Source organism: Cygnus olor, chromosome 16 (assembly GCF_009769625.2).
Source record: "Cygnus olor isolate bCygOlo1 chromosome 16, bCygOlo1.pri.v2, whole genome shotgun sequence".
NCBI lineage: Eukaryota > Metazoa > Chordata > Aves > Anseriformes > Anatidae > Cygnus > Cygnus olor.
The window spans coordinates 7,141,491-7,154,840 of record NC_049184.1 but is presented as its reverse complement, the minus strand read 5'-3'; the positions used below and the strand labels follow the sequence as shown (position 1 = coordinate 7,154,840).

Sequence of the window (13,350 nt, the reverse complement as noted above, 5' to 3'; positions counted from 1 at the left end):
GGGGTCTCTGTGCCTTACACCACGTAATAAGGCCCCGAGGGACTGGGTTAGTCAGTATCCCCCTGACCAGAGCCACCCCCATCCCCATAAAGTCCAAAAAAAAGCACAGAAGACACGCATCGCTTCGTAAAACTTTATTGATTTACCACTTCATTAAAGCATGGAATATTATAACAGTACTATACAGAGTATTTTCATGTAGAAAACTTTACATAGTTTTTTCATATTTTATAATTTTGCTATTCTCTCAAAAATGTATACATCGGTTGGGCAAAGTACTGCTCTTTAAATTATTGATAGTAAATGCACTTAATACGGAGGTCCTCAAAAACATAGGCATTTTAAATAGGTGAAAACATACATTTTACATGGAAATAACAGTAAAGGTGCTGAACAAATAATTAACATACTAAAGGGAGCCGCACTTTTGACAGGAAAAGCTCAGTTTTAAAAAGGTTCTGTATTTAATCCTTCAATAGTAAGACAGCTAAAAGTTGGGGGCTGGTTGCTTGCATTAGTGAAAGCTGTTCTGGATTGTTCTGGTTACAGCTCAGAAAGTGACATGACACACGGGTAATAAACCTCTTAAAATAACTCCCTTGTAAGATGGTAGAATCAAGGTGGAAGGGAGGTTTTAGGATTCTCATTACTGTCCCTCCCCTGCTTACCTGTTTCCTACAAGGTTCAAAAATAAGTAGCAATAAATACCATGCAGTCTCCATATTAATACCGTTATAGTTAAAATCACTTTATAGTTTAATTTGTTGCATAACACTACTTCAAAAGTCTAACCTTGTTTTTATTACTCCATGTATTGCACAGATGTCAATCTCTACCAGGCCATGCTGACACAACCCTGCTCTCGTTCATAGTTCCACTGCAGCCTAGAAAACTACTACAGGTAGATAAAGTCTTAACGTCAGCAGAGTCAGGACAAGATCAGAACCAGCAGTGATTACTGCAGGAGTTTTGGCTCAGCATTTTTAGCTTCATGGAGATGTCTGTGGGTTATGATCTTTCTGACTGTATAGGGGAAAACAAAAAGCTGATGCAAATACAATTGTTTCAGTTATTATACTTAGCAAACCACTCTTATTGCTTTAACATCTACAATCAATTCAGAGAACTGAGACAAGATTAAGGCTGTGTCAATCCCACTGCATTCCAGTCCCCTCTTCTCCTTCATGAACTGCAGTAAGTCTAGAACATTTCTAATGTCACATGCCTAATTTCAGCAGTTTATAAATGGCATAAATACAATAAAAGCTCTAATAAAAGTAAGAGTCTCTCAGGACTAAGGCTGAAGGAAAGGAATGATTAAAGGCCCTAACTCTGTATGTAGAGATAGTGCAAATGTTGCACGTTAAAGAAAGCCCATGATGCAGTTGTAACTTCAGATTTGAAAATTATGAGACAGGAGTTGTAAGGCTTTCAGAACCATAAAATAAAGAATAATTATGCAACTCTTTACAGTTTTTGTTTTGATAGGAGATAAGGGTATACATTCAATGAGGAAGTGACATTCAAAAATCTGAAATATATATATTTTAAGGACTATCTAGGGCAGGAAGAAAAAAGAATGGCCTATTCTTACATATTTAAATATAATTAAAATAAATACTTTTTACTGTAGTTAAGAGACATTACCAGGGAACAAGCAACTCTACTAAATGCAACACAAAAAGACATCTGAAATGCAGCAAGTTAAATATTAGCATTGCTTATTTTTCAGTCTGTTCCTATGGCAAAATGCAGCTCCATATTTCCTCCCACAAAATATTAGTGTATAGATTTATCTACAGGATGTTCAAAAGTTAGAGAGCTGCAATCATGGTTTACTTTTCTTTGGTTAAAAATAAAATCATGAAAGCCTTACTGGTATTATTGCCTGCAAAACAATTGCCAAACAATGCTTACATAGAACAAGCCAATTTACTGAAGAATGCTGTAAGAACCTTTGGAAATAGCTCAAAAGAAAAAAAATATTATATCCCAATGCTATGTCAACTATGGCTGCCCTACCAGGAAATTCAACTTATAATGCAAAAGAATAGTTTGAACACAATACCACTTTTTCATTGTTGTTGTTAAATACTCTTATATTTGAGGCTTGCTGATATGAGTAGCACAATGATTAATATAACACTTTTGTTTACATATATTTTAGGAAGTGGAACTTCTCCATACTTTTCCATTTCAGAAAGTCCAAAACTTGAAATTAAAATTAGTTCAAAGAACAAAATTCAGTCCTGCAGTACTGCACTTTCAAATTGGTGTTACATCACAGAAACCTGATGCATTTTGAGGAAAGGAACATCTCCAGGGTAAGCAAACCTGTAGTGTTAAGTCACATTTGGTTCATATATACTTGGAAAGCAAAGAAATATATTGGTTACTGTTATAGTACATGAATGATCTTAAGTTTAATTTTGCTAGAGCTGTCATAGGAATTCAATTTTTACATCACAATAGGAACTAACAGCTGAAAACAGAAGTGATTTGCACAAAGACAAATCACAAGTTGCAAATCTGCAGTAAAAAGACAGAACTGGCTAGGTATTAAGGATAAGACTTATTGCTAAACAGACATAATTACTACTAAATACATTATGGTCAAGGGTAAATAAGTTTTTTTTTTAATTGCTTTGAACCCTGTTTTTAATATTACTGTAGATGCTTTCTGTCCATGATTTGGCAACGTACAAAAGTCAATGGAAAGTTTAAAAGTCTTTTCTTTTCTTTCTTTAATACCTTTAACTCAAAACTGACAAGCTAAATGGGGTAGATACTACTGTGTACTCCTGATGTAAAACCTTCCATAACAATAAAAAATGAATCTTGGTAGGTGAAGCACTGATAATAAAAGAAAATAGTTTTAAAGTGACTTGCTAAACACCAGGAAAACCGCTTCATTAAATATCCTATGGGCTGTCCACTTCAAAAACTATGACACTCTGCTGGGTCTAGCCATGTGCACACAAAGAAAAACCCAGAATGATCTTGGGTGGTCATTAGCCACTGCAGTATAGTTTATTATGAACACGTGCTAACATCACAAGGCTATACAACTATATTCATTATTTCCAAGGGGCATAATTTCCATCAAGGAATTCAGCTGATTTATAAGATTTAGTTGGGCTGCAAGACTGAACAATTGACAAAAGACTAGAAGAGACAGACTCAATCGTAAGGATGACGAGCATTGAAACAAATAGACTTTACATCCACTGTACTAACTTCGTAAGCAACAATTTAAATAAAAACTGCTGATAGTCTCATAGGATGGACAGGAGTTTTTTTCCCCACCCACCCCCCAATCCCTCCCCAAATGCCACTGTGGTAAGAGTAACTTGCTGCTCTGTTGATAGACCAGGGTTCCATTTTTTTCCCCATCCACTTCAATCCATCTCTGGAACACAGCTTTATGTACAAGCAGAAGTAATCAACTCTACTTAGGGCTACCACGAAGGTAAGTTTGTCCCAGTTGTCCGTATTTGCTCCTCTGTTATGCAGATTTTAAACACAACACCTATACGCAGGAAGAACTTCCGTAGCACAGCTCGAAGCTCAGGAATCAGGTCAAATTGCATGATTTCACACAAGTACGGATAATAGGTTGAAGCATGTGCCCTAAACTATCAGAGAAGATACGAAAAGAGAAAGTTATTCTCTATTCCTGTAGGAAAGCACAGAGTTTCTCATAACACCGTAGCAACATGGACATCACTGAATTGCTGCTAAATGGTGAAAAACCAAATCACCACTACCACCAGTTTCTTCAAATATTGATAAACTGCAACAAAACATTCAAGACTATGCAGGAGTGAACTGGAATTACAAAATTAACAATACAGGGAAGAAAAAAACACCAAGAACAAACACCACACTTTTAAACTTTCCAATACAGTTGGAAAAAATACTTCTGGAATACTTCTGGAGAAAAAAAAAAAAGCCACCCACAGCCGTAAGCAGAAGTTTTTCTTCATGTGATACTCCAGGGAATATTTGCATTCACCTTTTCCTCAAAAGGGCTGAGATCCCAAAGGTTGTTTTTCACCATTACTGTCAAGGAACTAGAATTCCAATTTTATAATGATGAAGTTTACCTCTGTGATTCTACGCAGCTATAATACAGCCTAAGCACATCCTTTACTGCACACTCATGGAGATTTTGTGTGAAAGCTCTGCAGTAACTGTATCAAGGTTTCTATACAACCCAATTTCATGGATGAAGTCCAATTCTCACTATGTGGAATGCTTGCTAAAAGATGGAAGTGTAGTGATTACTGTATTTCAAAGAGAGTACACAGTACATGCATCAGCAAAACAGCCATCTGTACAATAAAGACTGAATTCAATAAAAGCCAAGATGAAAACACCTGAATGCAAACAGAGATGGCATCCAGCCTGTTCTTACCTTTTCGTCATTGATTTTTAGTGTTTTTGTTAAAAGCAACAGCAGGAGATTGGTCCAAGCTTCTCTGTGGCTTTCCGAGTTCACGGTAATAAAATATGCCAGGGCTTCAGTGCATACACTAAAGAGATGTCACAGTTCAAACAGGCCATAAAGAAAACCCATAAGATGCATTTCTAACATGCACTGTTTGTCCTCTCATAGTGTATTTTGTTTTCATGTAAGATGAAACATACGTTCTGTTTAGATTATTTTATCACATTATACCTCTGAATCTTGTTCTGTACTCTGATGTGAAAAGTATTCCTTCACTACCACTTTTTTAAAGAGAAGTCAGTCAAGCAGGAAGGTGTTTCATTTATTTCAAATTAATTGTTTCCTTTTTGCTAGATTTGCTTTTAATAAAGAGCAGTCCTTTATACATCTTTGTATGCTTTGCATGCTCTGCTCAGCAACTTAAAAATGGAACATTTGTATCCAAGGATACACCATGCATATTTCACTGAAAACAGAACACACCTGAACCAACTTGATATTCTTACCTAAGCAGTCGTCGTTGTATAGCATCCCAGGAATCTCGGTGGTTTTCATCCACATACATTCGAAAGAGTATTCTCAAGCAACAAGCCAAGCTGCTCGTCTCTTGTTTTAAGAGATTGGGTTTTGATTTACCCTTGAACCCTAGAAATCACACATAGGGAGAAGAGAACATTCACAGTTGCAGTTATCAGCCAAAATGTGAAGTTTATCAAGTACATCTCCATTAATGAACAGCAGCAGGTTATCTTTGTTTTTTTTTGCAGATAGTATTTCTTCCTCCTTTATTTTGACTGACACCTATTTTTTATAAATATATTTAAATGCAGCAGTAACAACTATACAGTGCTGCTGCAATCAAAAAATAAGTAATTTAGAAGACAGAATTAACCTCAAGTCATCAGAAAAGAGACAAGGAATAAAAGCATACGCTATCACAAAATGTAGAGATTATTGCAGTAGCATACTTTTTGCACCTTGATAGGTACAAGCCCAAACAGAGCTCAGGATATTTTTTTAACCAAACTAAACAAAAGCCTCACCTGCTCTCCACAACACAGTTCGTTGTTCATAATTTGAATTAAAGGATTTTGAAAATGAATGAGACTCTTGCAAACAATCTAGTAACTTGAAGAGGTGATGCGAAGACATGTATTTATACATTCCTTGGTCCTCTGTGTCAATGTGGATATCTGCATCCAACGCATCTCGCTAAACCAAAGAGATCAAGACAGAAAGAACAGTGTCAGTAATATGTGAAGCATCAAAGTCTCTTAAGATTATATAAGAAGAGCATACCATACACCACTAACTCCAAATTCCATTTTTAGGTACAAGTGAAGTATTAGTTCAATACACCACAGCAAAACATTCTGTCAAAGCTGTGGGTTTTTTTGTTGGAATATTTCAAAGAGAAGTTACGGTATATCCTGGTTATTGATAAGAAAAACTAATAATCTGATTGTCAGACTGCCAGGGAACACTGGAGATGGTCAAAAATCACTGCATTAGAGTAATAACACATTCAGGGCAGTACAGAGAGCTAGAAAAACAAAGACTACATACTGTATTTTGTAAACACTTTGAAGCATTCAGTAATGTACTTTACTACTCAACAGGTTATTCACGTGTCTGATGGTACCTGAGCCGCAGCCATGTGCTCAGCATCTTCCTTCTTGCTTGTTGCTGGATAGAACACTATATTATCAATTGTCTGTATCAATTCCAGCTGTACCACACACTTGATAAGGAGGCCAGCAAACAGTTTCTGGTCTAATGAAACAAAACAACAAAAGTTTCAGAAGCAACTTATGACTATCCACATACGATAAATTAGCAAAACAATATATTACCATTAGCATTTTTATATTTAATGATGCTGTGAATTACCTTATAAAAATAAAATTTGCCTAAAAGGAATAAATGTAAGTTTTAAAGACAAACTAAGTTTTTCGAAGTTCGCTATCAAGTACCCTAAAGCTTTCTCTAAAAGACTACAGAAGGAGACTTAGAGTGGCTATAAAAGTTCATGTAATCAACTTGCATGTTTTCCTTACTTGTATAAGGACCACCTTTCCAGCTTTCATCCGTTGGATTTGAAAATTGACTGTGTCCTCTTTCTGAAGCATTTTTATCCACACTGCTTAAAGATTGGCGATCTAGGTCCAAATCCTAGAATAAAATTTAGAGCAATTTTTACAACCCAAAGTGCTAACTACCAACCAGCTATTAGAATCTTAGATTCAAAAAATTCCTGCATTGACTCTTTTTATCTTAATTGGCATCACTGTTGAATACAAGTTAATGTCAATTTCAGTATTTGTTGTCAACAAATACTACAATGCAATATTTCAAAAGCTAACTTAACACACAACCTTTCAGCTTCCTTTGTTGCACTGGATTAACTCTTACCAGATGTTTTTCGGCTGAATCTTCCTCCATTCCTACAGGCCTCCAAGTAAGCAAGCTTCATAACAGAGGAAGGGGGAAAAAAACAAAGTAAATATTGTTGCTCTGAAATCAGGTATTAGTATAACAACTATGCTCTATGAACTTACACATGAGGAATGGTAGTTTTGAAGATTTCTAGCATACAATTGCATGTCTGGCCCCAGACTTCCGGGCTGAATTTCTGTCCATTTAGTATCACCAGGTTTTCTAGGCAGTTTGTACCTGATCGAGCCAACTGCTCATTATCTGTGAAAGACATGTTCCAAACTTATCAACTTTTACAATATCAGTGTAAAATTAAGCACTCTACTATTGCTCCATTAACTTTTTTTTTTCCAATGTTGTGAAAGGCATGCTACTTCAGCTCAAAGCCTACTACATAAACTACATTACAGTAAAATCAAGCTTAGGACTCTACGGAATAGAAAAATAGTGTTTGAAAATAGACTTCATGAGACTGAAATCCAAACAGGAAAGACAAAGGACAAGAAAGAAGCAGAAAGGGAGCGTACACTGGGATGAAGGAAGGAAAGCATGAATTTGAAAGTTATGATTTCCTCCAAGCTAGTCCCCCCCCATTCCATAATAGTAATATGCAAGATTTCAGGCGTAAGAGCCTGGGCCCAAATGAAAAAACATTTGGAAAGACATATCTACAAGCACTAGATGGTTGAGAGAGAGAGAAAGAGGGGAAAAAGTTAAAAAAAATCAGAATGCATACATGCATGCATATATATATATGTGTGTGTATATATATATATATATATATATATATATATATATATGTAAATGAGATATTTAATCCACACAGCAAAACGAAGAAAGGCTGTTGCCAAAAGATTAAAGAGCTGTACTAAAATCTGTTGCTTGGTCCCAGTAGCACCATAAACACATTAATAGAAAAGCTGCCTACCTGATCAAATAGAACAACCCTGGAATATTTAAGATACTGTACACATCTATTAAATGACACATTGCCCTAAAGGTAGTTTTTATTCTTTCAAAATTCAGCTTACTTCTCCCTTCTTAAGTAATAAGTATTTCAAAAATGTATTAAAATTAAATAAGCTACCTTGTTTTACACACCAGTGTAACTGTGCAAGTATGTCAGGAAGAAGGATCTCATTTAAAGCTTCATAGAATTGCGTAAAGACATCACAGATTGCATAAAGTGCGTGGTTGCAGGTAGTGGTCATCCATTCAGATTTCTGTGACAAAAAATTAGAAGCTGTTACTTTTACGTGGTTTCTACTGTCATGATAGCACTTGGCTTATGACTGGCTATTCAAAAAAGGAGGTAGTCTATGAGAAGAAGTGAATTTAGATAAAACTGGAAGAGCCCCCAGTACCTACTACTGATGATATCTTTTCAGAAGCATTTACTTGGCCATACGGTAACTATTCAGATGACTATGCAGTTTCACAGAGTGTGAATATTCTCCTTGAACATATTCAGTCAGGCGGAACAGACAGGTCACTGGATACTATGAGAAGTTTTCCACATGGACGCTATCTGCATTTGTCATGTTATAGATATCATTACAAATGGAGTTTGGTGCAGCATGGGCTGGAAATATACTGACATGACCAATGATACAAGCTGCAGCCTGGATTGTTTGAGTTCTTAAGAAAAAAATACTCTAGAGTTTGCTTGCTTATTTGTTTGTTTTACCTCTGTTTGTTGTTCAGGGAGTTTCATATTATCAAAAATCCGAAACACAATTCTGAACAGATCTTGCCACCAGTGCTTTTCAAATGTATGGCCATAACTCTTCATTATTTCAAACATCACTGTTAAGCCTCTGTAAACAAAGATGATGTTAAAATGTGTACCTGTGATCCCTTCACTAAATGAAGGCAAACCAAAAACCAGAAAAGCCTTATTACCTTGTTCGAACATCTAATTTGCAACGATTGATGATACAAGAAAGTTCAAATAAAATGGGGAACCATCCTCTGACCCATACTCTGTCCCCAGGAGCAACATTCATGTCATCACTTGTGTATTCTCTTAATACCTTGGAGATGAGCAGGAAAAAAAGATTAAAGAAAATCTCGGAAGTCTTTAATTATAACAGATTTAGATACCATTCATGCCACACAGACAGAACTGAAAATTTAGCTTAGTTTCTACTCTAACACTCAACTCCTGTCAAATATAAATCTGAGACATATCTATTTGTGAAGATAGCTGGAAAAAATATATAGAAAACAAATATTTCAAGCCAATCAGTTTTACTTAAATTCTGCTAGAGGCTTTAAAAATTGCAGAGGTTTGTACTTCAGGAAGCAAGTTTAACAATGATAGGTAACAATTATACAAATAAGGCAATAAGAGAATCTTAATTCAGCTGTTGCACATAAACCCATTCTGCAGTTTCCTGTCATATCAACTAGAGCACGCACATCTTGCAATGCTAACATAAAACTGTTATCTAACTCCAGGCTCTTTTCAACAATGTGATTATTATATTAATTATATTAAATATTCACACAACAGACTGATGTACAAAACCATGCATGTTCATAACCAGTTTAAACAGACATAATTAGGATTATGGAATCAAGATGTTTTGTTTTCCAGGTCCTAGCATAGTAGTAAAAGGACTACTACTATCAGTTATTTCCATTTTCACAAATCCTAGTTTATTGGTTACAGAACACCAAAATTACTCCTATTTCTGAATACACTTTTAATACAAACTCTTCCTGCTAGAAGACTGAAGTTCAAGTCTGAAAGCTCTTTCTTAGTTGTAAGAATAATCTCAATTAAACAGTAGAGGACAGTGCAAGAAAACACAAGGATTAAAAAAATACCTGTGGTCTTTCTGAAACATATTTTGCACAAAATCGGATAAGTCTAATTGCTTCCATGCTGGTGTCTGGGAACGCAACATTACAGGCAAACTCAGAAAGACATTTTACTGCATCTTGGAATGAATCAATTGCTGCTGGAAAGTGCTGTTGAAAAATATTTGCTGTCAAGAACAAACAAAAAGCTTATTAAAACTTACTGGTATTGACATACAGATATGAACTGGCATTGATTTACTGAAGCCAGACATGGCATACCAGTACTAAACAGACAAACATAGAAGGAACAGATCTTCTGGATTAGGTAGTTCCATTTCTTTCCTTGTGCTCTTCCCCATCCTGTCCTCCTAGCCCCAGTACCACATGTTCTCAGGCTGGGCAATTTCTAATTTATATTCTAAGATTCTTTCATATTTTCTCATCTGGTTCAATTTCCTTTCACAGCGTACACCACCCAAAAATATCTTAAAATATAGAAAATAATAAAAAATAATTAAATTAAAAAATAGAAAATAATAAGAGTAAAAATAAATAAATAAATAAATAGGAGTAAAGCTTAATGGTAGCTTCCCTGCTGTATATGAAGTTACATAAATTTACCTAAGCCACCCAAGCCTGAAGTTAATCAGATTCTGTATAAATAAAGGAAAAAGCATTTGATTTCATGCTTAATGGACAGACTCCATAGAAAACAAATCCAATGTATACAAGCTTTTGAACCAACTACAATTCCCAAGATCGACGTACTTCAATTTGGACTCAATCTTTGTAGGTACCTGAACTATTCTAATTCTAGTTCAAGTTGGCAAAAGAAGTTTTGCTACTTTTTGCATTTATTAATGCTGTCCATCACTCTTCTCTTCCCATGCTTATTAAATATTCCAATATTTAATGGGAATAGGGCAGTTTCAGGACACTTAAGAAAGCTCCCATCAATACTGAAAGTCTGCTTCAAGAATATTCAAGTCAGTTGTCTTCCTTTGAAAGTGGCAGCAGTATGTTGTTCAAATATAGTTTTAGAGCAGGTAGCCTGGATGAAATAAACTCTACAGGTTATCACCTATCAGTGTCACAAGAATCGTGATCCCCACCATATGAAACTGAAACAGCACGGAAGTTTGTGAAATCTATTAATAGTTTTCCTAAATTAGTTTATTGCAACAGAGACGGGCAACATAGGAACTTACTGAATTTATTCCTGATTTGAAGAGTTCTGTAGCAAGGAATTATTTTTTCCTACCCACAGGAAAAAATTCCTATCCCATTCCTATCTATTTTTTCCTGTCCATAAAAATCAGTCGACTTCACAGATAAGACCTAGCTGCAGAGTTTAAAGAGTTTACTTGCAAGACATTGTATTTATTTACTAGGGAATACAAAGCTCACATGCAGATGGGACTTTTAAACCAGAGTCACAGCAGCTAAGCTAATTTGGGTACTTGCATCTGTTAGGCACTACTTACTAACTATGTGTGCTGTAGTTTGAAAGGCCAGCTCCACAATATTCCCATCATGGTCTGATGCTGCTTGGTGAAAGACTGCGAAGATATTTTTCCAGCCTGAGCGAATATTACCAGCTTGGGAGTTCACCATCTGAGCAATACAGCGTATTACCATGTCCCGAATAGTTGGAGATCTTAAAAAGATGGAAACCAACACTATGTCAACTACGATGTCCACATACAAGACAATTCAACCCACACAAAGTAGAAATAAAGCAAGCTCACAAATAACAGTCCATCACACCTGTTTTTCTTCATAATATGCTCAAAAGGCCTTAAGAAGTCTTTCTGGAAACGGAAGTTGGCTAACTCTCCCTTCTCAAGAAACTTCATGGACAGCTGCCTTAATGAGTCTACTGCAAAGATGGCAACATCTTCATTAGGGTTACATCCAACCTAGAAGAAACACAAGTTTTCAAGCACTTATATAAGTAATACATTAGCCAGTAATGTATGTATCATTCAAGTTTCATGGTCAGTCCACTGAGAATTTAAAGCACATTCTAGTTTTCAGATATTTAGAAAACAGGGAGCTGTCTCAGTCATTTGAGACATCTAAGCAGCTCCATGGATTTTGCATGCAACAGTAGCATAAGAAAAAACAGCTAGACACTCAAAAAACAAACCACAGAAAATCAGTTAGAAAAACACGTAGTCCAACTTCCTAAGGAAAATAACTTCGTTGTTTCAGGATTATCCGTACGTACTTTAGAGGAAAACTAACTTGGAATTTGATCAGGAGGATAAGACAGTGGTGTATATGAAGAAGTATAAACGTAAAATCATATAATGAAGTGATTAAAGATCATTCTCAAACATTTTCATGCCTGTTTATACCCTTTAAATGTTCATGTCTTTTTCACTTTTTATGCTAGAATCTGGTTGTCTAATTAAACGTTGTTAGGATTACTCCAAATCAACTGCTGAGAAGTTTGCGCCTTTAATGTATTTTTTTTTTACATTACAACCTACACCACTCAAGAACATTAGAAGAAAAAGCTGATTAAATAAGTCCTGCCACATTCATACATGTTCTTTAACTTGATTTTTAAAAATACCTTGTTGAAGTGATCTCCAATCACTTGCCAAATCCTTGACCACTGCAACCTAATGCGATTCATGTTGTAATAGGATATCTCCACTATCTTCTGCAGACTGAACATGCGTGGATGGTGTGGGGAAGCCAGCTCATCCATAGAAACAGCACACAGCCATCTGACAAAGTCAACTGAACATTAAAACACTACTGTAAATTCAGGATGTTACACTGCAAAAATTCCTGTAACTCACCACACAGTCAGCATACATACCTATCGCGTTTCCATCCAGTCTAGTCGATCCTGTAAATATCCTGTGGAGGAAATAAATGTGTTGCAGATTTAGCTGCTCAAGAGTCAATCACACGTCAGTGCTGTAGGCAGTTGTCAGCATCTGTCCTGGAGGTACTTCACAACCCTCAACACCATAACCTCTGCAACTGTTTTAATCTTTGGCAGCAGCTCATGTCCCTTTCCTAAGTCTAAGCAGACTCTTCCCTGCTGCAAGTCACAGTCTGCTATGCTTCTTCCAGGAAGAAGCATTCCACAGCAGGAAACAGGTACAGGCTCATATTTTTGTTCAGTACAAGTAGCTCTGGAACTCTCAATTGGTTGATAACTTGTTAAATAGCATTGAGGGAGTGAAGAGACATTAAGAGAACTTTGCTGCAAGACTCTGCTGGATGCCAGCCACCCGCTTGCTCTTTACATGGTTCGAGAGTACTCTAAGTTGTGGCTGTCAAAACAGCCACAGAACTATGGATCCTTAAGACTATTGTCCCTTCCTCCCCTTTAGCTGTTCACAGTCTTGACAGAAGTTAAAATCACTGACTGTGATCCACATAAACCACTGGTAAGTGTAGAATACTCCCAAATCTATGACGTAGTACATACACATCATGTTATAATAAATACTACAAGCTTGAATGTGTGATTAATTCCGCTTCCAACATACAGTTTATGATAGAAGCATCTCTTTATCCAACATTTTAGAGAGACAGATGAACAAGATAATGTTTTGGACAAGAATACAGTTATTAATGAACGAAAAGCTGCAGAAGAGCAACTAAAGAAATGCTGAAACACTGAGGTTCAC

At 36.1% G+C, this 13,350-nt stretch overlaps 1 protein-coding gene across 2 annotated transcripts in view; it reads right to left on the bottom strand.

Moving 5' to 3' along the window:
- Positions 1-119: 119 nt before the first annotated feature.
- The window catches only part of ARFGEF2 (ADP ribosylation factor guanine nucleotide exchange factor 2), a 61,536-nt gene continuing 48,305 nt past the window's right edge, over positions 120-13,350 (bottom strand). For both annotated transcript variants that reach the window (XM_040575784.1, XM_040575783.1), the window contains exons 24-39: positions 12,528-12,568; positions 12,276-12,445; positions 11,462-11,613; positions 11,179-11,351; positions 9,719-9,879; positions 8,789-8,919; positions 8,574-8,703; positions 7,974-8,109; positions 7,009-7,147; positions 6,863-6,917; positions 6,508-6,622; positions 6,093-6,223; positions 5,494-5,662; positions 4,957-5,095; positions 4,418-4,535; positions 120-3,635 (exon numbers count right to left, since the gene is read on the bottom strand). In XM_040575784.1, the coding sequence (XP_040431718.1) occupies positions 3,459-3,635; positions 4,418-4,535; positions 4,957-5,095; positions 5,494-5,662; positions 6,093-6,223; positions 6,508-6,622; positions 6,863-6,917; positions 7,009-7,147; positions 7,974-8,109; positions 8,574-8,703; positions 8,789-8,919; positions 9,719-9,879; positions 11,179-11,351; positions 11,462-11,613; positions 12,276-12,445; positions 12,528-12,568 (2,137 nt within the window). In that variant the 3' untranslated portion in view covers positions 120-3,458. The remainder of the gene's footprint in view (positions 3,636-4,417; positions 4,536-4,956; positions 5,096-5,493; positions 5,663-6,092; positions 6,224-6,507; positions 6,623-6,862; positions 6,918-7,008; positions 7,148-7,973; positions 8,110-8,573; positions 8,704-8,788; positions 8,920-9,718; positions 9,880-11,178; positions 11,352-11,461; positions 11,614-12,275; positions 12,446-12,527; positions 12,569-13,350) is intronic.